At 55.0% G+C, this 22,950-nt stretch overlaps 1 protein-coding gene across 1 annotated transcript in view; it reads right to left on the reverse strand.

The window, feature by feature from the left end:
• Positions 1–22,950, reverse strand: part of CSMD2 (CUB and Sushi multiple domains 2) — a 316,793-nt gene that overhangs the window by 5,363 nt on the left and 288,480 nt on the right. Inside the window, exons 29-41 of the mRNA XM_054170896.1 lie at positions 20,862–21,056; positions 20,538–20,654; positions 15,740–15,853; positions 15,524–15,619; positions 12,873–13,076; positions 12,255–12,379; positions 8,688–8,784; positions 7,614–7,718; positions 5,479–5,597; positions 5,307–5,376; positions 3,267–3,383; positions 2,762–2,971; positions 413–601 (exon numbers count right to left, since the gene is read on the reverse strand). Of these exons, the coding sequence (XP_054026871.1) occupies positions 413–601; positions 2,762–2,971; positions 3,267–3,383; positions 5,307–5,376; positions 5,479–5,597; positions 7,614–7,718; positions 8,688–8,784; positions 12,255–12,379; positions 12,873–13,076; positions 15,524–15,619; positions 15,740–15,853; positions 20,538–20,654; positions 20,862–21,056 (1,758 nt within the window). The remainder of the gene's footprint in view (positions 1–412; positions 602–2,761; positions 2,972–3,266; positions 3,384–5,306; positions 5,377–5,478; positions 5,598–7,613; positions 7,719–8,687; positions 8,785–12,254; positions 12,380–12,872; positions 13,077–15,523; positions 15,620–15,739; positions 15,854–20,537; positions 20,655–20,861; positions 21,057–22,950) is intronic.

The raw sequence follows: 22,950 nt of genomic DNA on the forward strand, positions 1-22,950 counted from the left end.
AGGGCCTGGCTGTCTTTAACCAGTGATAGACCCAAGGAGGATGAATGCTGTTGATGAAAGAAACCAGACCACAAGGATGGTGACAATCACCCTGCACTGCATCAGCAGACAGCTGGAGATAGTCTTCACCCACAGCAGGAGATTCAAACAGCCCCAAGCACACACCTTGGTCTGGAGCTGTTCCAAACTTGTCCAAGGACCAGGCTGAAGTATTTTGAGCCCACTGAGAACCTGCTTCAGCACCTCAGGGCTTGAGGCTTTATTCCAAGAGCACATCCCCAGCCTGCTTCCAGTGATGCTTCCCTTTCCAGAGCAGCTTTCAACCCAGTTACTGAACAACTTGAGACCAGAAGAGAGAGCTGCAGCCTTTTCCCTCCCCAGAACTGCTCCCAAGGTGACCCCAAAGCCATACCTTCACACCTGGGCAATGGGTGGTCCCAGTTCCTGTTGGTGCCATGCTGACAGGTCAGGACTGGGTGGCCAATCAGCTGGTAGCCAGGCAGACACTCAAAAGAGATGGACTGGCCAACGTTGTAGCCTGCTCCTCTTACAACACCATTAGCAAAAGGCTCAGGGTCAGGACACTCCTGCAGCTCATAGGCTGGAAAGAAAAACAACCCCAACCCAACCAGGAAGGGGAAATCACTGAATTGTCTGGGCTGGGAAAGATCTCCAAGATCACTGAGTCCAACCATCAGCCCAACACCTCTCTGCAGCTCCCTGAAAGGAGGCTGGAGCCAGGTGGGGGTTGGGCTCTTCTCTCCAAGGAAAAAGTGATGAGACAAGAGGAAATGGCTTCGAGTTGCACCAGGGGAGATTCAGGTTGGGCATGGGGAACAATTTCTTGGCTGCAAGGGTAGTCAGGCACTGGAAGAGGCTGCCCAGGGAGGTGGTGGAGCCACCACCCCTGGAGGTGTTCAAGAAACCTGTGGCCTTGGCACTTGGGGCCATGGTTTAGTGGCCATGGGGGGGTTGGGTTGATGGTTGGACTGGAGGACCTCAGAGGGCTTCCCCTACCCAAACAACTCTCTGGTTGCCTGAGGCTCATCCCTCACCACCTACCTCCAGCTCTTCCCAGTAGGGCACTGGGGGGGAAACCTCAGCAGCTTTGGTCTTGACTGCCTTCTCCTCAGCCCTCCCTAGGTTGGACTGGGTGATCCTAAAGGTCTTTGCCAACCAACCCAATTCTGTGATCCTATGAAAAGTTCAGGTTCTCTTTCAACAGGGCCAAGGCTCCTGTGGGCATTCCCAGCCCAGCACCTTCAAAGAGCAGCAACTCCACCAAGAGAAGCAGCATTTGAAGGCCTCACTGCACTCTTTCAGAGGCTGAGGCAGCTGCTGCTCAGAGGACTTCACACTCCAAAGTGGGGAGGTGCCTGAGGACTCTAGCTGGGTAGGAAGGGCAGGCACCACCATTCCCCCAGCCTCTCCCAAAGCTGTGCTGAGGGCATCTTTTGCTTTTCCTATCAGGTCTCCATGCCAGCCCCCTTGTCAGAACATTTGGGCTGTTCCTTATTTACCCAGCTCCCTGCAGCAGCCTCAGCAGAAGCTGTTCAGGCTTCAGCTGAGATCTGAAAAGCAGCTGCACAAGTCCAGAGCAAACTCCTGGCTGCTGAGGGCTCTTCCCTTTCCACAGGAGCCAAGGTCTAAGTGAACCTGGCTGGATTCACTCAAAGGCTGCCACAAAGCACTCCAGGAACATTTCTTGTTTGCCCTGGGGGGACCAGAGCCCAGTTCTAAGGATTAAGCATGGCCTTCATCTAACACCTTTCCACTCATTAGGATTAAGTCCTCATGGAATTAATTCCACAGAACAGCAACAGCCATGAAGCCTGCTCTCACCCTTAGCACCTGGGGACAGGATTTGTGCTTTTTCATAGCATGGTTTGGGTTGGAAGGGACCTTAAAGCTCAGCCAGTTCCAAGCCCCCTGCCGTGGGCAGGGACATCTCCCACCAGCCCAGGGTGCTCAGGGCCTCATCCAGCCTGGCCTTGAACACCTCCAGGGAGGAGGCATCCACAGCCTCCCTGGGCAACCTGTGCCAGTGTCCGTTCCAAGCCCTGTGAGGAGAGGCTGAGGGAGCTGGGGTTGCTTAGCCTGGAGAAGAGGAGGCTCAGGAGAGACCTTCTTGCTCTCTACAACTCCCTGAAGGGAGGTTGTAACCAGGTGGGGGTTGGTCTCTTCTCCCAGGCAGCCAGCACCAGAACAAGAGGACACAGTCTCAAGCTGTGCCAGGGGAGGTTTAGGCTGGATGTTAGAAAGAAGTTCTATACAGAGAGAGAGATTGGCCATTGGAATGTGCTGCCCAGGGGGGTGGTAGGGTCGATGCTCCTGGAGGTTAAGAAAAGCCTGGATGAGGCACTTAGTGCCATGGGCTAGTTAGGGTTAGGGTGGGGATGAGAGGCAATGGTTTGAAAGTGGAGCAGGGCAGGTTTATGTTGGACATCAGGAGGAAGTTCTGCACAGTGAGAGTGGTGAGACACTGGAGCAGGTTGCCCAGGAGAGGTGGTTGAGGTCACACTCCTGGAGACATTCAAGATCAGACTTGATGTGGCCCTGGGCACCCTGCTCTAGTTGGAGGTGTCCCTGCTGCCTGCAGGTGGCTTGGCCAAGCTGAGCCTGGAGGGTCCCTTCCAACCCAGTGCAGCCAGAGAGGGTTGGGTGATCGGTTGGACCTTGGAGGTCCCTTCCAACCTGACCGACTCGGTGACTCTGTCTCCCCACCCTTGCTGTAATGCCCCCACTGCTGGGACCTCCTTACCTTGGTACTCCAGCTTGAAGCCAGGCTTGTTCTGGGAGTGGTCACTGTGGAAGTAGATGGTGGTTTCATGAGAGGTGGAGAGGAGGGAGCCGGGGAGGTCGGCGCCGCTGAAGCGCCCGATGACGTTGCTGGTGTCGTAGGGGCCGTTGCGCACCTCCACGTAGTCGTGGTTGGGCTCCGTGGAGAAGTTCAGGAACTGGATGTGAGCACCTGCAGAGGAGGAATGGAGGGTCTGCCTCCCTGCCCAAGGGCATGGACAGGACAGGGGGGGTGAATTCCTGCCAGCACTTCTGGGGTAGCACCGACCGGAGGAAGAGCTTCACAGGGAGCAGGCTGCCCAGGGCTGCGGCTGAGGCCCCGTCCCTGGACACAGTCAAGGTCAGACTTGATGAGGCCCTCAGCAGCCTGATCTAGTTGGAGGTGTCCCTGCTGCCTGCAGGGGACTTGGACAAGATGCCCTCTGAGGGTCCCTCCCAGCCCCATGCAATCTGTGGCTCTGTCTCACCGAATCCCACCGGCAGCAGTATCCTCCACGTGCAGTCCAGGTTGCTTGGATAATTTCCTGGGAATCCTGGACTCAGGAGCACTCCTTCCATCTCTTCTGCTGTTCCTCCACACTGGGCTGGAAAAGCAACAGTGTTTATGGTCAGGATCATTTGGGGATCTCTGTGGGTCATGGTCAGGCTGCAAGAGTTGGGGCTGTTTAGCCTGGAGAAGAGAAGGCTCCAGGGTAGACCTTAGAGCTGCATTTCACCATCTGAAGGGAGCCTACAGGAATGCTGGGGAGGGACTGCTTAGAAGGGTCTGTGGTGACAGGGCAAGGGGCAATGGTTTGAAAGTGGAGCAGGACAGATTTAGGCTGGACCTCAGGAGGAAGTTCTGCACAGTGAGAGTGGTGAGACGCTGGAGCAGGTTGCCCAGGAGAGGTGGTTGAGGTCACACTCCTGGAGACATTCAAGATCAGGCTTGATGTGGCCTTGGGCAGCCTGTTCTAGCTGGAGATGTCCCTGCTGCCTGCAGCTGCTCAGCTAGACATCAGCTGCATGATCACAGCAGCTAGGATCACAGCAGCTGCATGATCACATCAGGATCCTCCTCCAGACTGGGATCCCCCAACTCTAATGCTAAGCTGAAGGGCTTCTGCTTTCTTTCAGAGCAGCTCCTGTGGGCACAAGACCTTCAGCTCAGTCATTCTGTCTCTGGGTTCGTTCCTGGCCTGCAGATCATCAGATAAGAGAACTGTTAGCTCTTCTAATTGCTTTAAAGCAAAATGATGTAAGCTAGAACAGCAGGAGCCTGAAATAACTGTTAACTAAAGCTATTAAATGCATAAATGTCTCTCTCAAAGCTTTAAAGTCTGCAATATGAATATTAAAACTTCTCAGATTGCTAGAAGGCCAATATTGGAAACAGCCAAAAAAAGCTGCAGCAAGCTGCCTTCACCCCTGTGCCTCTGCCCCTCGGGCTTGCTTCACTCAGGGTGGGGATTCAGTGCCCAGTTATTTCCTCTCAGGGCCTGAAACACCCCAGCCCTGCTCCTCAGAGGGTATCAGGGACAACCAGATGCCTTGACCTGTGAGCTGGCTCTTTGCTGGTCACACAAGACCTGCTAGAGACCAAAGTGGGGACAGTAAGGCATCAAGTGGTGCAGTTTGACCTCTTGAGCCTGGAGAAGAGCAGCCTGAGAGGAGATCTGATCAATGCTCAGCAAGGGATAAAGGCTGGGGGTCAAGAGGATGGGGCTAGACTTCATTCAGTGGTGCCCAGCAACAGGACAAGAGGCAATGGGCACAAACTGGAACCCTGGCTCCATGAGGAGAAACTCCTTTGGTGTGAAGGTGCTGGAGCTCTGCAGCAGGCTGCCCAGAGAGGTTGTGGAGTCTCCTTCTCTGCAGAGATTCCAAACCCAGCTGGATACTGTGATGCTGGCCAAGCTGCCATTGATGCCCCTGCTTTAGCAGGGGGCTTGGACTGGAGGATCTCCAGAGGTCCCTTCCAATCCCCACCCTGCAGAGGTTCTATAAAGAGGCTCCAGCTGAAGCTGCACTTTCAGTGATATGAAAACAAGCCACAGGCTGCAGACCTTTGCTTAAAGGTGGGGGGAAAAAAAACCTTCCTCCTCCCCTACCCCCAACCTGCTTTCTGCATAAAGATGTTTCAGGACGTGGCACTTGAAGCCATTCTTTAGTTAGTCAGGAGGTGTTGGGTGACTTGATGACCTCTGAGGCCTTTTCCAACCTCATTGATTCTATGAATGCTGTTTGGCTGAAGCAATCTGGTTGGATGCTGCAGTCGGTGCTGCAGCCACACCTGAAGCACTCAAGCCCAAGGCAGATCTGGGCAGCCCCTGGGGACCTGCTCAGTGCAATCTCCTCTTGGAGCCAACGAAGATTTCCTCACACTCTGCCCTTTGTGGTTTGGGGTTGGGTTTTTTTTGCACACTCTTCCTCACAAAACTGCACCCTCTCAGACCTTTAGATTTCTGGGTTTCCTTTTAGAGAGGTGCCCTCAACATCTGCTAGGTGCCACACAGCCCAAGTCCTACCGATGCAGAGCGGCGGAGGATAATTCCAGCGGCGGACAGTGCCTGGCATGCAGGAGATGTGTGAGTGGCCCTGGTGGAGAAGAGAAGAAGAAGACACAAGGTTTGGAGGCTCAGGAGGCTTGGAGGATCTCCAGGTTTGCTCCCACCCTTTCTGTGGGGGAATGGGCAGTACCTGGAGAGCGTAGCCTGGTTCGCACTGGAAGGAGACGACGTCGTTCACCAGGTAGCGCTCTCCGATCTTCAGGCCGTTGCCAGGGACTGGGGGCTCTGGGCAGCTGGACAGGCCAACAGCTGTGAAGGCAAGAGCAAGGTGAGGGCTTCAGGGAGCTGGGATGGGGTCTGTGCTGAAGGCAGAAAGAATGGAAGCACACATCAGTTCTGGGCTCCTCAGTTTAAGAAGGACATTGAGATACTGGAAGGTGTCCAGAGAAGGGCAGCAAGGCTGGGATGGGGTCTGGAGCACAGCCCTGTGAGCAGAGGCTGAGGGAGCTGGGGTTGCTTAGCCTGCAGAAGAGGAGGCTCAGGGGAGACCTTCTTGCTCTCTACAACTCCCTGAAGGGAGGTTGGAGCCAGCTGGGGGTTGGTCTCTTCTCCCAGGCAGCCAGCACCAGAACAAGAGGACACAGTCTCAAGCTGTGCCAGGGGAGGTTTAGGCTGGAGGGGAGGAGAAAGTTCCTCCCAGAAGGAGTAATTTGCCATTGGAATGTGCTGCCCAGGAAGGTGGTGGAGTCCCCATCCCTGAAGGTGTTCAAGAGGGGATTGGACGTGGCACTTGGAGACATAGTTTGGTTGTCAGGAGGTGTTGGGTGTCAGGTAACAGGTTGGACTTGATGATCTCTGAGGTCTTTCCCAACCTGGTTGATTCTGTGATTCTGTCATCTTCATCTTAGCCCTTTCCCCTCCTTGCCAAGCACAGAAAGTGGGTGGGAAAGTGCTGTGGCCTTGGGTGCTCCACTAAGGCAACCCTGATGGTGTCACAGTCCCCCAGCTGTGTAGGACCCAGAAGGATTCTTGCAGCCCTGCTCACTCTCTACAACTACCTGAAGGGAGGTTGGAGTGAGCTGGGGGTTGGTCTCTTCTCCCTAGTAACAAGAGGAAATGGCCTCAAGTTGCACCAGGGGAGGTTTGGTTTGGACTGAATTGCACTTTTCAAATCCATTTGCTGCTGAGGGAAAAAAACTCAACAGGAACATTGGTTGGCTTCAGAGGCAAACACAACATCTGTGATCAGAAGCAATTACCAGACACGGTGTCCAGCAAGAAACAATTATGTTTGCTGTGCCCCAAGGAAGATTGCATCAACAGAGAGAGCAGCCCCAGCACGGCTCTCATCAGCTCCCCATCACTGCTACCCCTGCAGGAGCACAGCCAGCCCAGCACCAGGCACCAGCCAGTCCCCTGGGAGCTGCAGAGAGCCCAGAGCAGCTCCTGGGCCTGGCACACCCGTATCTGTAGCACACCCAAACACCCAAGCCTGCTGCTTTCCTGCCTGCTACCTAAGCTGACTGCAGCTCAGGTTCTCCTTCACCTCTGCTCTGCCCTGAGGAGGCCACACCTGCAGTATTGTGACCGGTTCTGGGCTCCCCAGATCGAGAGGAACTGCTGCAGCAAAAGGCTGCAAAGGTGCTGAAGGGACTGAAACATCTCACTGCTGAGGAAAGGCTGAGGGGCTTGGGGCTGTTTAGCCTGGAGGAGAGAAGGCTGAGGGGGGATCTTCTCCATGCTGATCAATACTCCCAGGGTGGGTGTCAGGAGGATGGCACCAGGCTTTTGTCAGCGGTGCCCAGGACAGGACAAGGGGTACCAGGCACAAACCTGAACATGGGAGGCTTCATTTAAACATGAGGAGGAACTTCTTTACTTTGAGGGTGGTAGAGCACTGGAACAGGCTGTCCAGAGACCTCCTGGATGCCGCCTCCCTGAAGGTGTTCAAGCCAGGCTGGATGAGACCTTGAGCAAGCTGGGCTGGTGGGAGCTGTCCTTGCCCATGGCAGGAGGGTTGGAACTGGGTGATCTTTAAGGTCCTTTCCAACCCAACCCATTCCATGACCCTTTGAAGGAAACTCACCAGCTGCTACAAGCTGCAGCAAGCTGAGCATCACCCCAGGGCCACACATCCCTCCTGCCGCATCCGTTCCAGACCCACTCCCTCTCTGCAGCCTGAGAGCAGTGAAGCAGCTAAGCATGGGCCTTAAAGCTGCCTGCCCCTTCCCCACTAAGCAGCTTCCACCTCTGCAAGGCAGCAGCTCCCTACCCATTTGCCCATCTCTCAGGGGCACCACGAGCCCAGGCTTGGGTTGCTCTTACTTTTGTACTCCAGGTGGAAGCCGGCGGCGGAGACGCTGATATCGGAGTAGAAGTGCAGATAGAGCTGGTTTGAAGTGCTGTTCAGCAGTGCAGGCACTGTAGTTCCTGGGAAAAGAAGAGGTGCACAAAGATGGTGAAGAGGATTCTTCTTCCCCCCCCAGCCCCCCCCACACTGTGTCCTCAGAGAGTAGCTGCAGAAGAGGCTGGGAACAGAAAGTCCTTTAGCTTAACAAGCTCCGCTGGTTTTGATCAGGTTCTAATGAGGCCAATTGAGAAATACCCAAAGCTTCTCTGCTGTGGCCTTTGCAAAGCCTACTGGAGGATGTCATCATGTGAAGTTTCCCCACCTACAGCCCAGCACTGAGAAGGGAATGGTGATGAGAAACAGCGTGGGTGGAGCAGAGGTCCCCTGTGAGCTCCGGATTCCTTCTCCTGCCTCCTTCCCTGGAAGCTCCTGCAGCACCAGGTCATGGCAGTTCTATCCCCAGTGCAACACTGGGAGCAGAGGCTGCTGATCTTCATGCATGACCCTTCCTCCTCCCTACCAACCTCCCAGCACTCTGAACAAGGTTGTTCGTTAAACAAGCAGCACTTGGAGGCAGCCTTTTGGCGGTGGCTCTGCTGTTTGAGAGCTTTACAAGCTCTTGGGCTGCTTGCTGCGCTCTGCTGAAAGCCACAGCCCCCCTCTGCCAAGCAGAAGGGTTGTTTTGTAGCCCTTCACCCATTTTGGTGCAATTCAGGCAGGTTTGGGGGAAGCTGCAGCGGTCTGAGCCAACCCCACCTCACTCTGCAGTGCTGTGGGAGCTGCCCCCCTCCAGGCTGTGGAAGTGCTCAGGGGGGTTCTGCACAAAAAGCCAAACCTCCCCAGCCTGCTTTTCTCTTTGAGGGTGCTCTGTCAGCACTCTGTGCAGGAAGACAAGAGTCAAATTCCCAGCTCAAAGCATTTGATTCTCCTGTAAGCACACAAGTCTCTTCCAGGTTTCCAAAGTACTTCAGCACAGATTCGATTTGGTGTCCTTGCTGGAGTGCAGCTGAGGTGAGCAGGACACACAGCCCATGATGGTGAACACCTACCAGAGAAGCTTCCCAGCATGGTGGCTGTGTTGTCTCCTCCATCAAACACTTCCAGGGAATCCCAGTTCTGCTCAGTGACAAAACTGATCACCTGGATCTGAAGAGAAGAAAGGCAAAAGTGGCAGCACAGCTCCTGCCAGCATGATGCCAGCACTCCAAGAAGGACACTGAGGTGCTGGGGCAGGTCTGAACTAGGGCAGCGCAGCTGGGGAAGGATCTGGAGCTGAGGTCTGGTGAGGAGCAGCTGAGGGAACTGGGGGTGTTCAGCCTGGAGGAAAAGAGGCTGAGGGGAGACCTTTTCCTTCTATTTCCTGCTGCTACAGGGCAGAGCTCCTGGAATTTCACAGCAGCAGAGAAGCTGAGAATATTTCCCCCCCCTGCCTTGAGAAATCCCTGAGGACTTCTGCAGCACTTTCAAAGAAAAGCAAACACCATTAACCCAACAGCTAAAGAAGAGCCAAGAACCCCTCATTAATCCACAAGATTTCTTTAACCACCCACTCCAAACCCTCTGCCAAGGGCAGGGACACCTCTCAACCAGACTCAGCTGCTCAAGGCCTCATCCAGCCTGGCCCTGAACACCCCCAGGGAGGAGGCAGCCACAACCTCCCTGGGCAGCCTGTGCCAGAGTCTCAGCACCCTCCTACTGAAGAACTTCCTCAGCTCCAGTCTCACCCTGCTCTGCCTCAGCTTCAAACCATTCCCCCTTGTGCTGTCTCTAGAAACCCTCAGGAAAAGTCTCTCTGCAGCCTTCCTGGAGGCTCCCTTCAGCTATTGGCAGGCAGCTCTAAGGTCCCCCTGGAGCCTTCTCCTCTCCAGGCTGAACGATCCAAGCTCCCTCAGCCTAATCCATTGAGCAGTCCTCACTTACTCCTCTGAGGTTTCTGCCCTTGCCTTGTTTCTCAGCTTTTAACCAGACCACTCAAGGGGCATTTCCAACGTCCCTGCCGTGCCCCACACGGCTTGGAAGCTTAACAAAGTCACTTGACTCCATTAGTGAGAACATCGATGCAGGAGGAACATCCTGAGAGCCAACAAACCTGCAGCCAGAGCTGAGGAGCGCAGCTCCTCCGCTTCAGCACAGCTCTCCAGGTAATTGCAGAGATTTGTTTCCCTTGATTACCATGACAATGGATCCTTGCCTCTATTCCTGAAGGCTGGGAGTTCAAAGCATTCAGTGGCTCATTAAAAAAAAATCAGCTGTGCTGTAGATCAAGTGTAGTGAAAGAGCCCTGAGAGAGAGGCAGACAGCAAACCTCAGAGAGCGAGCCAAGAGGAGCTGGATAAAACCAGCTCCAATCTGGGAGCTTTAGAGGACATTTCCCACCGCTGGATACCTCCAAGCACTCCTCTGAGCTCAATGAACTCAGTCAAAGGACCCCCAAAGAGAAATCAGGAGCAGCGCTGCTGACTTGGTCCCAAAGGAAAGGCTTCGTCTCCTGGCACGCAGTTGTCCTGCCCCACTGCCAGGGGGGTGTGGAGGAAGCTGAGAGGTCAGCAGAGCAGCCAGGGAGGTTTCATAGGATCAGTAAGGTAGGAAAAGACCTCAGAGATCATCCAGCCCAACCTGCCACCCAGCACCTCATGACTACTAAACCATGGCTCCAAGTGCCAGGTCCGATCCCCTCCTGAACACCTCCAGGGATGGGGACTCCACCACCTCCCTGGGCAGATCATTGAATCATAGCATGGTGGAGGTGGAAGGAAGCCCTGGAGCCCATCCAGTCCAAGCCTCTGCTAAAGCAGGGCACCCACAGCAGCTTGCCCAGGAGCAGAGTGGCTGGGGGGGGAGGGTTTGGAATCTCAGCAAAACTTCTTTGCTGTGAGGGTGCTGGAGCCCTGCAGCAGGCTGCCCAGAGAGGCTGTGGAGTCTCCTTCTCTGGAGACTTTCAAAGCCCACCTGGATGTGCTCCTGGGTGACCTGCCCTGGGTGATCCTGCTCTGGCAGGGGAATATTGGACTGGATAATCTCCAGAGCTCCCTTCCAACCCCTACCATTCCCTGATTATCATTTCTGCCGTTCCAACCTTTTTGCTCCTGGCTTTCCTCTGAATAACAAAGCAGGGCATAAAGGTCCTGCCCCCTCAAATCTAAGTGGGAGCTCACCTAGCAGGAACTGGAGGGGCTCCTACAGGACCATTTCTGATCCCTCTGCCCAAGTCAGCACCTCCCAGCCTGCCCCATCACAGCCCTGCTGTGATTTACAGCGTGGCAAGAGACCGTGGGCCGAGGGTGTGCGTTTTGTGTGCTCTTACATCCCCTAAATTATTGATTCCCCTCCCCACCCAGCCCCCAGCTCCATGGAATAAACATTCTTTAAGGTCCTAATTCCAGCCTGACAAGTGGATTCACGAGGGATCTGCATCTATTTACCACCATGTACATAAATTAATTCACTCTGGAAGGTTTTTTGCTACAGGAATGAATAATTCATGGCCAAAGTGCCAGCTCGTACACTGATTACATAAAAATCCTGCTAGTGACTTGCTGCTGCCCAAGAAAGCTTTAATTTCACCTCCTCCTCTGATTTACAGTTGTTTAACCTTTAATTGTTGTACAAAATGAGGGTAAACTGCTGCTTGCTTTGGGTTTAATAACTGAGAGCATCTCACACACAGAAGCAGGTGACCGGGGAAGTGGAGCTCAGGTGAATGGGGCAGGCTGTGCAGCAGCTGTGGTCCAGCTCTGAGGCCATCACCCTGCCTCTGGGCTGCTCTCCATCTCCTCTGGGCTGTCCTTCACCCCCTCTGGGCTGCTCTCCATCACTTCTAGGCTGCCCTCCATCCCCTCTGGGCTGCTCTCCATCCCCCTCTGGGCTGCTCTCCATCCCCCTCTGGGCTGCTCTCCATCCCCCTCTGGGCTGCTCTCCATCCCCCTCTGGGCTGCTCTCCATCCCCTCTGGGCTGCTCTCCATCCCCCTCTGGGCTGCTCTCCATCCCCCCCTGGGCTGCTCTCCATCCCCTCTGGGCTGCTCTCCATCCCCTCTGGGCTGCTCTCCATCCCCTCTGGGCTGCTCTCCATCCCCTCTGGGCTGCTCTCCATCACTGGAGGTGTTCAAACACCTGTAGACTTTGGGCCATGGTTTAGTGGGCATGGTGGTGTTGGGTTGCTGGCTGGACTTGCTGATTGATCTTAAGGAGCTTTTCCAACCTTAATGACTCTGTCTTCTGATGAAGGCACACAGGTTTTGAAGATCTTCAGAGGAGGAACCTCTACAACCTCCCTGGGCAGCCTGCTCCAAGGCTCCAGCACCCTCACACCAAACAAGTTTCTCTTCATGTTGAGGTGGAACCTCCTGGCTTCCAGCTTGTACCTGTGGTTCCTTGTCCTATCACTGGGCACCACCCAAAAGAGCCTGGCACCTTCATCTGCCCCTGCTCCTCAGGTGTTTATAGGCATTGATCAGATCTCCTCTCAGCCTTCTCCTCTCCAGACTAAACACCCCCAGGTCTCTCAGCCTTTCTGCATAGGAGAGATGTAGATGGAGGATCTTTGAGGTCCCTTCCAGGCCAAGACACTGCAGCAGACACTGGGAGTCCTCTCTAGCCCATGCTGCTAGCACTGTACCTGGATCCCTGCTCCTTCTGGCACTGTTATCTTCCACACACAGTTGAGGCTGTTGAGGTAGGGCTCAGGGAAGCCAGGGGACAGGATGGTTCCTTTGCGTTCCGTCAAGTTCCCACCACAGGGCACTGAGAGGAACAAAGGAAGGCTTGAAGGTGGAAGGACCTTCCAAACATCTGCCCACCCCCCCCCCACCCCTCTCTCTCAACCCCATCCCCCTCTGCCTCAACCCCATTCCCCTCTCTCCTACCTCATCCCCCTCTCTCTCAACCCCATTCCCTTCTCTCCTCAACCCCATTCCCTTCTCTCCTCAACCCCATTCCCTTCTCTCCTCAACCCCATTCCCTTCTCTCCTCAACCCCATTCCCTTCTCTCCTCAACCCCATTCCCCTCTCTCCTCAACCCCATTCCCCTCTCTCCTCAACCCCATTCCCCTCTCTCCTCAACCCCATTCCCCTCTCTCTCCTACCTTATCCCCCTCTCTCTCAACCTCATTCCCCTCTCTCTCTACCTCATCCCCTTCTCTCTCCCCCTCTCCCCCCTCTCCCTCACCACCCCCCAGCCTGCTTGGGCTTGCCCTGCCCTCGGTGCTCCCAGCCCCCTAGCCGCAAGGACACCTACCCAGGCAGGTGGGCACCGAGACGTTCCACTGCGCCAGGGCGCCGGGCATGGTGAGGCACTCGATGGCCGGGGAGCCCTGCAGGGCGTAGCCAGCGCTGCACTCGAACCTCACCACGGCGCCCACCGCGAAGTCGCTGCCCAGCCGCCGCCCGTAGCGAGGCTCCGGCACCGAGCTGCACTGCGTGGCGCTGGTCCTGGGCACCGCTGCCAGCGGGGGGGACGGGGGGGAAGGGGGAAAACAAAGGCAGAGAAAGCGACAAGTGGTTAGGAGAAATGGCTTGGAAACGGGGAGAGGCAGGGGAAAGACAGAGCTGGGGGCTGGCTGTGTCTGAAGCACAGAGGCTGAGTCCAGCCACGGTCATGGTGGGGTCTGATGGTAGCTACAGCACAGAGAGAGGCTGAGTCCAGCCATGGCCATGGTGGGGTCTGATGGCAGCTAAAGCACAGAGAGAGGCTGAGTCCAGCCATGGTCATGGTGGGGGCTGATGGTAGCTACAGCACAGGGAGAGGCTGAGTCCAGCCATGGTCATGGTGGGGTCTGATGGTAGCTAAAGCACAGAGAGAGGCTGAGTCCAGCCATGGTCATGGTGGGGTCTGATGGTAGCTACAGCACAGAGAGAGGCTGAGTCCAGCCATGGCCATGGTGGGGTCTGATGGTAGCTAAAGCACAGAGAGAGGCTGAGTCCAGCCATGGCCATGGTGGGGTCTGATGGTAGCTAAAGCACAGAGAGAGGCTGAGTCCAGCCATGGTCATCGTGGGGGCTGATGGTAGCTACAGCACAGGGAGAGGCTGAGTCCAGCCATGGCCATGGTGGGGTCTGATGGTAGCTAAAGCACAGAGAGAGGCTGAGTCCAGCCATGGTCATCGTGGGGGCTGATGGTAGCTACAGCACAGGGAGAGGCTGAGTCCAGCCATGGCCATGGTGGGGTCTGATGGTAGCTAAAGCACAGAGAGAGGCTGAGTCCAGCCATGGCCATGGTGGGGTCTGATGGTAGCTTAAAGCACAGATAGAGGCTGAGTCCAGCCATGGCCATGGTGGGGTCTGATGGTAGCTAAAGCACAGAGAGAGGCTGAGTCCAGCCATGGCCATGGTGGGGTCTGGTTGCATCTCCAGACCATGGAAAAGACCCTGAGGACAGCCCTGACACTGCAGCTTTGCTCTCCAGGCTGCTTTAAGCTGCTGACTCCTTCACCTGCTGGGACCCTGCCATTTGTGTGTGCCACAGGCTGGGGGAGAGACAGAGCTCCTTGCTCCTGTGAGAATGAGAGCTGCCAGAGAGCCTGGCTGCAGCCAGCTCGCACCCAGGGCTGGCTCCTGTGAGCTCGTTTGTGCCCAGTGAGGGACTGAGGAGCCTGCAGCTCCTAACCAGCATGCAGGAGGGAGGAGGTCACCGTCTCAGATTTCCTCCCAGCCTTTGCCCTGCTGAAATCTTCCTGGCTTCCTGCGGGTGGTTTGCAGTAACCAGGCAGAAATTGAAGAGCACAGATCTCTGAGTGCTACAAAATCCAAGCCGTGCTTCCCTCCACCCCTGGAGGAGCCACAGGGCTGCCCCTGCTGCCTGTTTGCACTTGAAGGTGCACATCAAAGCCTGGCTGAACCCCAGAGGAGCAGCCAGAGCAGGAGGGGGAGGGATTCCTTCTGTTTTCCCACCAACCTGTGCATCACTTTTCTGTTTACTGCTTCAAAAGCTCCAAGTGGGACTCACCCAATGCAACCCAAGCTGTGACTGAAAGGATCAAGGGGCCTGACAGCAGGAGCCCTAAGCCTGTGACACACAGGAAGGGTTTCACAGAGCTGCCAGACAAGAGTTCAGCTGCTTACAGCCAGGAGTGTGCTAAAACACCACTGGGGAAGAAATTCCTTGGGCATGAGTCTCTTGCTATCTACTCAGGGCATGATTCCATGAGATCCCTCTGCTGACTAATCCTGGGATGTGGGAGGCTTGAGGCTGAGTGAAAAATGGAAGGTCTGAAGATGAAGTTCCTAAGATAGCCCTGCAAGTCCACTGCTCCCAAAATAACCTTCATCTCCTCTGGCATTTCACCCACACACAGAATCACAGGAGGGAAGGGGCTGGAAGGCACCTCCAGAGATCATCCAGCCCAACGCCCCCTGCTAAAGCAGGGCCACCCAGAGCAGGCTGCAGAGGCTCACAGTGTCCAGGTGGGTTTTGAAAGTCTCCAGAGGAGACTCCAAAAGGTCTCTTGGGAGCCTGGTCCACGGCTTGGGCACCCTCAGAGTGAAGAATTTTTTTCCTTCAAATGCTCAGGATGAGCTGATCTGAAAGATGCTCAACTCCATCAACCTTCTGTGTGAGCAGCTGGACCTGGAGTTCCCCTACAGTGCAGCTGGAGGAGACACCTCCAGCCCAAAGGATAAAGCACAGCATGGCAGGCAGGGGCAGAATCAGGAGGGTCAAAGCCACAGAGCAGAGAATCACAGAGCAGAGAATCACCTCTGAGATCACAGAGTCCAACTGTCAAGCCAGCAGCACCAGGTCACCACCAAACCAAGTCCCTCAAAGCATGTAAGGAGCCAGAGCTGCCACAAGCAGCTCAGGATGGTTCAAAACCTCACTTGTGGTTTTGACCAGGATCTCAGGCCCAACCTGAGGGCATCTCCAGAAGACAGCAGCACAGCTGTACTCACCTTGGTAGACAAAATGAAAACCTTTGGCTGTAGACTGACCCTTGGAACTAAACTTGATGAGGATCTGGTTGGTGGTAGCCAAGGGTAATGATTCCCCTGGGTGAGGAGAAAGGAGAGAGAGAAACAGGTTACAGCAGGGGCCACCCAAAGGGGCTGCACACAGCATGGTCTTCGGTGCAGGCTGGGCCCCAGCAGCAGCAGGGACACATCCCCTACCTGTGTGAGAGCCTGAGAGGGAGCTGAGGAGCCTGGAGTGCTGGTTGGGGCCATCATGGACTTCGATGATGTCGTTGAGAGCGGTCTGGAAGAAGGCAAATTGCCCGAAGACCACTGTGAAGAGAGGGAGCTTGGGTCAGGGCAGGCAGCAGGATGCTGTCAGCATCACCCAGCCAGGACCTCAAAAGGCATCTTGGCCAACCCCCCTGCAGGCAGCAGGGACACCTCCAGCTAGAGCAGGCTGCACAGGGCCACATCAAAGCTGATGTTTAATGTCTCCAGGGATGGAGCTTTAACCACATCTGGGCAACCTGTTCCAGTGTTTCACCACTCTTCTTGTGCAGAACTTCCTCCTGATGTCCAACCTAAATCTCCCTTGCTCCAGCTTCAAGCCATTGCCTCTCATCCCATCACTCCCAGCCTGTGTCAAAAGTCCCTCCCCAGCTCTCCTGTAGCCCCCTTCAGGTACTGGAAGGCTGCTCTTAGCTCTCCCTGGAGCCTTCTCTTCTCCAGGCTGAACAGCCCCAGCTCTCTCAGCTTGTCCCCACAGGGGAGGTTCCCCAGCCCTCTGATCATCTTTGTCTGAGCATCCTCTGGACCCTCTCCAGCAGCTCCACCTCCTCCTTGTGTTGTGGGCTCTAGAGCTGGACACAGCACTGCAGGTGAATTATTCCAGGAGCTTGCTGAGGATGGAAGTGGGGCTGAGTGACAGCTCTGGAAAGTGGGAAGGATTTATTTATCTACAAGGTTGGCATAACAGAAGCAGCACCCAGCCTCCCCCTGTCTTCTGCTGCCAGGAGGCTTTCACACTGATTCACAGGCCCAACAGCATCCTGCAGTGAATCATCCTAGCTCCCTGCCCCCACAGCCCAGGGTGGGGAGTTTCTCCTCTTGCTCATCATTGGTCATGGTTTGTATGGAACCTCTGGCACCAAGCAGGCTCCTGATGGGGTTGGGGTCGTTCCAAACCTGACCTGGGCAACAACCCCTGCCCTAAAGAGCCTCAGCGCTGGGCTGGAGCCCTCTGGGCAAGGAGGAAGACTGCTGGAGAGGGAAGAAGGCTGCTAAGGGGGAAAGAAGGGGGAAAGAGGGGAGGGAGACTGATCTTTGGGGGGGGGGGGGAAGGAAGACTGCTAAGGGAGGAAGAAGACTGGTAAGGGAGGAAGAAGACTGCTAAGGGAGGAATACTGCTTGGAGGGGTGGAAGACTGCTAGAGGTAGGGAGGAAGACTGCTTGGGGGGGAAGGAAGAGTACTAAAGGAGGAAGAAGACTGCTTGGAGGGGTGGAACACTGCTAGGGGCAGGGAGGAGGACTGCTTGGGGGGGGGAGAAAGACTTCTGGGGGGGAGGAAAACCGCTGTGGGGAGGAGGAAGAGTACTAGGGAGGGAGGATACTCCTGACTTCATCAGCAGTCAGCCCTAAGCCTGCCTGCCTACAAGGGAGCCGTGCAGAGCCCTGGCTCTCACCACACCCCCCCAGGATGCAGCCAGGAGCAGGCAGAGCTTTGCTGAAAGGAGAAAACCACATTAAGAGGCTCAGAGCTCTTTTCCCTTTCCTTCAGCTAGAGCAAAGAGACTCCAGTTACTCCTCTTGATTTTCCAGGCTACAATAAAAGGTCTTTGGCCTCCCAAATCTGCACTTAGACGATTCCCCCACCCCTCCCCTCCCCTTTGTCTCCTCTCCCAGCTTAGCTGTGAGTGCCCAGTTGCTGTTCCACAAGCTGAGAGGTCTCTTGCTGGGAACTTCATCATCCACCCAGCTCTGACATTGGTTTCCTGCACATTCAGCTTTTGATGCTGGGAAGATTTGAAGGAGTGCTGATAGCAGCCCCTGCTGCCCTGGGGATGTGGGAAGGGGGATGCAAACCAGGCCCTGGTAGAGGTTTTTTTTCCTCCCTCTTTGTTTTAAATGAAGCTGTTGAAAGGCAGCAGGTGGAGAAGAGAAACTCATTTAGCTGGCATCCCACTGCAGGTGAAAGTCAGGCTTGCAGCTCAAGCCTGTGTAGCCCTCCAGGTATTTTGTTTCTTAAGACAATATTAAGAAAGCCAGGAAGGGACTTTTGACAAGGGCTGGTTGTGAGAGGGTGAGAGGGAATGGGCTGGAGCTTGAGGAGGGCAGATTGAGACTGGAGAGGAGGAAGAAATCCTTTGCAGTGAGGGTGGGGAGACACTGGCACAGGATGCCCAGGGAGGATGTGGATGCCCTCTCCATGGAGGTGTTCAAGGCCAGGCTGGATGAGGCCTTGGGCAACCTGGGCTGGTGGGAGGTGTCCCTGCCCATGGCAGGGGGTTGGAGCAGATGATCTCTGAGGTCCCTCCCAACCTAAGGAAAGACCTTTGGAGATGGGAGGGATGTTTAAGGGTCATTCAGGTGTGGTGCTTGGGGATATGGTTCAGGGGTGAACTCGGTAGAGTAGGGTTAATGGTTGGACTTGATGACCCCAAGGGTCTTTTCCAACCTGAATGATTCTGTGATCTTCAAGGTCCCTTCCAACCTTCTCCATTCCATGAAGCTATGAATCAGCCACAGCAGAAGAGGTGAAAATGGGGGAAGGGAGGGGTAGGAGAGCAGCGCTGTGCATCCTCAGGCAGATGCAGGAGCTCAGATGGCAACCCAGATGCCCGCCAGGCAGAAGGGCAACTGGAGTGAGAGGAGCTCAGAGCTGCTGCCTGAGCACAGCAGCCTCCTTTCACACCTTGCTATCTTAGCAAAAGAAATCACAAACAGCTGAGAGGACCACAGGGACTGCCTGGATCGATAGAAGGCACTGAGAAGCAGCATCAAGCACCAGAATTCAGAGACCTTCACCTGCCAGAGCTGTCAGAGCAAGTGCTCTTTCAGAGCTTTAAATTCCCTTCAAACAAGGAAATATGTTAAGCAACACTGAGGCCCAGCCAGCTGCCTCAGAGCCTCCTCCAACATTGATCATCCCTTGCCTTCAAGGACCAAAAATGAAGCAGCACTTGGGAGGCCACACAAAGAGAGAGGCTGGCTTGAAGTGCCTCTGGGTCTGTTGGGTTTTCCCCCCTCTGGATCCAGATGAAGAGGTTCTTGAAAAGAGAATTAAAATATATAGAATCAATGATCTTATCACCATCAGCACTCCTCCTGCAAGGAGAGAGGAGGCAGGAAGACTAGATGAGATGAGAACTTGTCCTGGTCAAGGGAATGGATTCACACTGGATTTCAGTATCTTAAGGGAGTCCAGGATCTGAAGGGGGCTCCAAGAGAGCTGGGGAGGGACTTTGGAGGGTGTCAGGGAGGGACAGGACTGGGGGGGATGGAACAAAACTAGAAATGGGGAGATTCAGATTGGATGTTAGGAAGAAGTTGTTCCCCATGAGGGTGGTGAGAGCCTGGCACAGGCTGCCCAGGGAGGTGGTGGAAGCCTCATGCCTGAAGGTGTTTGCAGCCAGGCTGGAGGTGGCTGTGAGCAACCTGCTGTGGTGTGAGGTGTCCCTGCCCATGGCAGGGGGTTGGGACTGGCTGAGCCTTGAGCTCCCTTCCAACCCTGGCAATTCCATGATTCTATGATTGTTCATGCATGGTCCATAAGGGTTGGGACCAGGTACAGCCAGGCAGGAACACCAAAGTGGTCTCCCTCCCTCCAGAATGCCATTCCCACTGCAATGCTCTTTCTGCTCCCTGCACATCACAGAATGGTAGAGGTCAGAAAGGACCTCTGGAGATCAAGCTCAATGTTCCTGCTTTCAAGTATCTGATTGCTGGATGGTAGGGGTTGGTCTCTTCTCCCTAGAAGGAGGGGAAATGGCCTGAAATGTGCCAGGGGAGGGGCAGGTTGGAGATTAGGAAAAGTTTCTTTGCTTCCAGAGTTGGTTAGTCGAGAGGAAAGGAGGCTGAGGGGAGACCTCCTTGCTCTCTACAGCTCCCCAAAGGGAGCTTGCAGTGAGGTGAGGTTGGTCTCTCCCTAGCATTGGGTGATAGAATGAGAGGAAATGGCCTCAAGTTGCACCAGGGGAGGTTTAGGTTGGAGACGAGGAGCAAATTCTTCACTGCAAGAGTGGCCAGGGGTTGGCACAGGCTGCCCAGGGAGGTGGTGGAGTCCCCAGCCCTGGAGGGGCCACGGCCCTTGGGGCCAGGGTTTAGCAGCCATGGCGGTGTTGGGTCGATGGTTGGACTGGCTGATCCCAGAGGGCTTTTCCAACCCAAACCATTCCCAGAGTCCATGATTTATAAAACCCCAAAGATGAGTCACAAGCACCATAGCTGCACATCCACAGAAGGAGGCCTTTCTGTGCTGCTCTGCACAGCCAGATTGCTTAGCACCACACTCAGCTCCTCTTTATGGTAAGTAGCTTTTTACTCCAGAGGTCCTCTGAGTCTGCTGCTGGCATTAATCACCATGAATTATTTTCTGCTGAAGGAAGTGGAAGCAAGATGCTGCTGCTTGGGGTTTTTTCTGGGGGGTGGGGAGGGTTTGTTTTCTTTGCCCTCCTCAGCTTTGACAGCTTTGGAAAGGCAGGAAATTCCCAATCTCCCTGAGGGACAGACTGCACCAGGCTGGAAGGGACCCCCCAAGGGCATCTTGTCCAACCCCTCTGCAGTCAGCAGGGACAGCTCCAGCTGGAGCAGGCTGCCCAGGGCCACAGCAAGTCTCATCTTGAATGTCTCCACCGCATTTCTGGGCAGCCTGTTCCAGGGTTCCATTGCAAAGCAGGAAGAGCACCCAGCAGTGCCACTGCCTTCCCATCACCCTGCTCTCCATTCATGCATGGACTTCTACTGCTGTGTTCCAGCAGAAACCCAACCCCAAGCAGAGTGCTGCCCAGCCAGATACCGTAGTCCTTTGGCACGACGATGGAGTAGAGGCAGACTTGGCCACTGCTGTAGTTCTGGGGGTAGTTGGGGGAGAGCACGACGCCGTCAGAGCCTGTGTACTGCCCACCACAGGGAGCTGCAAGAGAAAGGCAGGAGGGCAATCACTGACTGCACCCTTCCCAAAGCCTGCCTGGAGGCACCAGCCTTCCCCCTGCTGCTTTGAGATCCACCTTTGCCCCAGCTGCCTCTGCAGCCCCAGCCGTCCCCAGCTGCCCTCCGTCCCTTCTCCCCTCCCGGTGCTGCAGCTCCGGCTGCAAGGTCTCAAGGCCAGGCTGGGACTCACCTGTGCAGGTAGGTCGAGGTTTGTTCCAGGTGGGTTTGCCATCCTCTCCCATCACACAGGTCAGGGTGGAGACCCCTTCAATGTCATACCCCCCATCACAGTAGTAGGTAATGGTAGAGCCAAGCTTCAGGTCCGTGCCCACCCGTGTGCCGTTCTTGATGGACCCAGGGTCAAAGCAGGACTCCCGGGGGTTTTCTGCAAGAGAAGGTGGCCAAGGCCTTCATGAGCTGATGCAGCTGCTCTGCAGGTATGGTCTATGCTGTGGGCCTGGGCTTTTCCCATCTGAGAATCTCCCTGAAGGACACCAAAGAGACCATTTGCAGAGTTGGGATTTCGTAGACCTGAGAGGATTGGTTTGGTTGGAAAGCACCTCCAGGATCACCAAGGCCAACCATCGACCCACCACCACCATGGCCATTAAACCATGGCCCAAAGTGCCATGGCCACAGCTTTCCTGAACACCTGCAGGGATGGTGACTCCACCACCTCCTTGGGCAGCCTGAGTAACAAGAATAGAATAGAATCAACCAGGGTGGAAAAGACCTTTGAGATCATCCAGTCCAACCTATCACCCAACACCATCTAATCAACTAAACCATGGCACCAAGCATCCCATCCAGGCTCTTCCTAAACACCTCTGGTGATGGTGACTCCACCACCTCCCTGGGCAGCCTGTGCCAATCCCTGACAAGCATTCCCTTCATGCTGCTGAATCTGGGGAATCCAGATGGATCAGATTCTGGGGTGGTCTGTCCTCTGATGCTCAGCTCCAGGGCAAGCAGACTGGAAGAAGGAAGATCTTGCTTCATACACACATCTACTGGCACCCAAAATCTCATCAAGAAGGAGGACTGAATGGAATGGAATAAACCAGGTTGGAAGAGACCTTTGAGGTCATTGAGTCCAGCCTATCACCCAACACCATCTAATCAACTAAACCATGGCACCAAGCACCCCATCCAGTCTCTTCTTAAACACCTCCAGTGAGGGTGTGCTGCAACAGCACAAGGGGGAATGGTTTGAAGCTGAGGCAGAGCAGGGTTAGACTGAAGCTGAGGAAGAAGCTCTTCAAGTATGAGGGTGGTGAGACTCTGGCACAGGCTGCCCAGGGAGGCTGTGGCTGCCTTCTCCCCAGGGTGGTGTTCAAGATCAGGTTGCCTGAAGCCTGGAGCAGCTGAGTCTAGTTTGAGAGGTGTCCCTGCCCTTGGCAGTGAGGTTGAGTAGATGATCCCTGAGGTCCCTTCCAACCCAAGCCATTCCATGAGTCCATGGAAGCTTTCACTACCTGCACTCCTGCCCTTTCTCAGGCAGGAAATTCACAACCCAGGGGCAGAGAAACCCAGCCCGGGGGCCCAACACATTCCAGCTGTGCCACATCTGCTGCCCTCACCTCCCTGGCACCCCTGGCTGAGGAGCTGTCTGCTCTCACCAGGGCAGCACTCTGGGCCACGTGCTGGCTGCTTGCTGCCTCTCCAGATGTGCAGCCTGGCTGCAATTAGGGCAAAGTGATTACCAGCAGTTAGGCAAGATGAAGGCATTTTGCTCTCTGCTCACTAGGCCCTGCAGAGTTAAAAACTCCATTTACATATGAAAATCCCAGCAAAGACTAGAGAGCTGTCAGAACTTGGAGCTTTCTTTCCTTCTCCTTCTTCATCTGAGAGCTTTCTTCTTTTTGGTTATTTTTGGGGGTGCTTTTTTTTTCCCCCTTTTTTTTTTCTTCCCCCTTCCCTTCCCCTGCATGAAATATAATTAGAGGCTTTGATTAATCCTGCTCTTTTGTCATGTGGAAATTGCTCATTAAAGATGAGGGCTTTTCTGAGAGCAGTGGGGCTGTGAACAATTAGAATGTGTTTAAGCATTAAATCATGGAGCTTCCAGGATTGGGGGAAAGGGTGGAGAAAGAAACAGAAAACAGTAAAACACCCCCAGCCCCCCCCCTCATCCTCCCCCCACCTCCACACCCTCCCAGATCTTGCTTTGGCCTCTTTGTTTGCAGTGGAAAAAGGGATGGGCTGGATGGGTTCCTTCCTAGCTGGACTGTTAGCAGTGATCCAGGTGAAGGGGAGAAGTCCTGAGCACAGCCCTGGGA

Source organism: Dryobates pubescens, chromosome 20 (genome assembly GCF_014839835.1).
Source record: "Dryobates pubescens isolate bDryPub1 chromosome 20, bDryPub1.pri, whole genome shotgun sequence".
Classification (NCBI taxonomy): Eukaryota; Metazoa; Chordata; class Aves; order Piciformes; family Picidae; genus Dryobates; species Dryobates pubescens.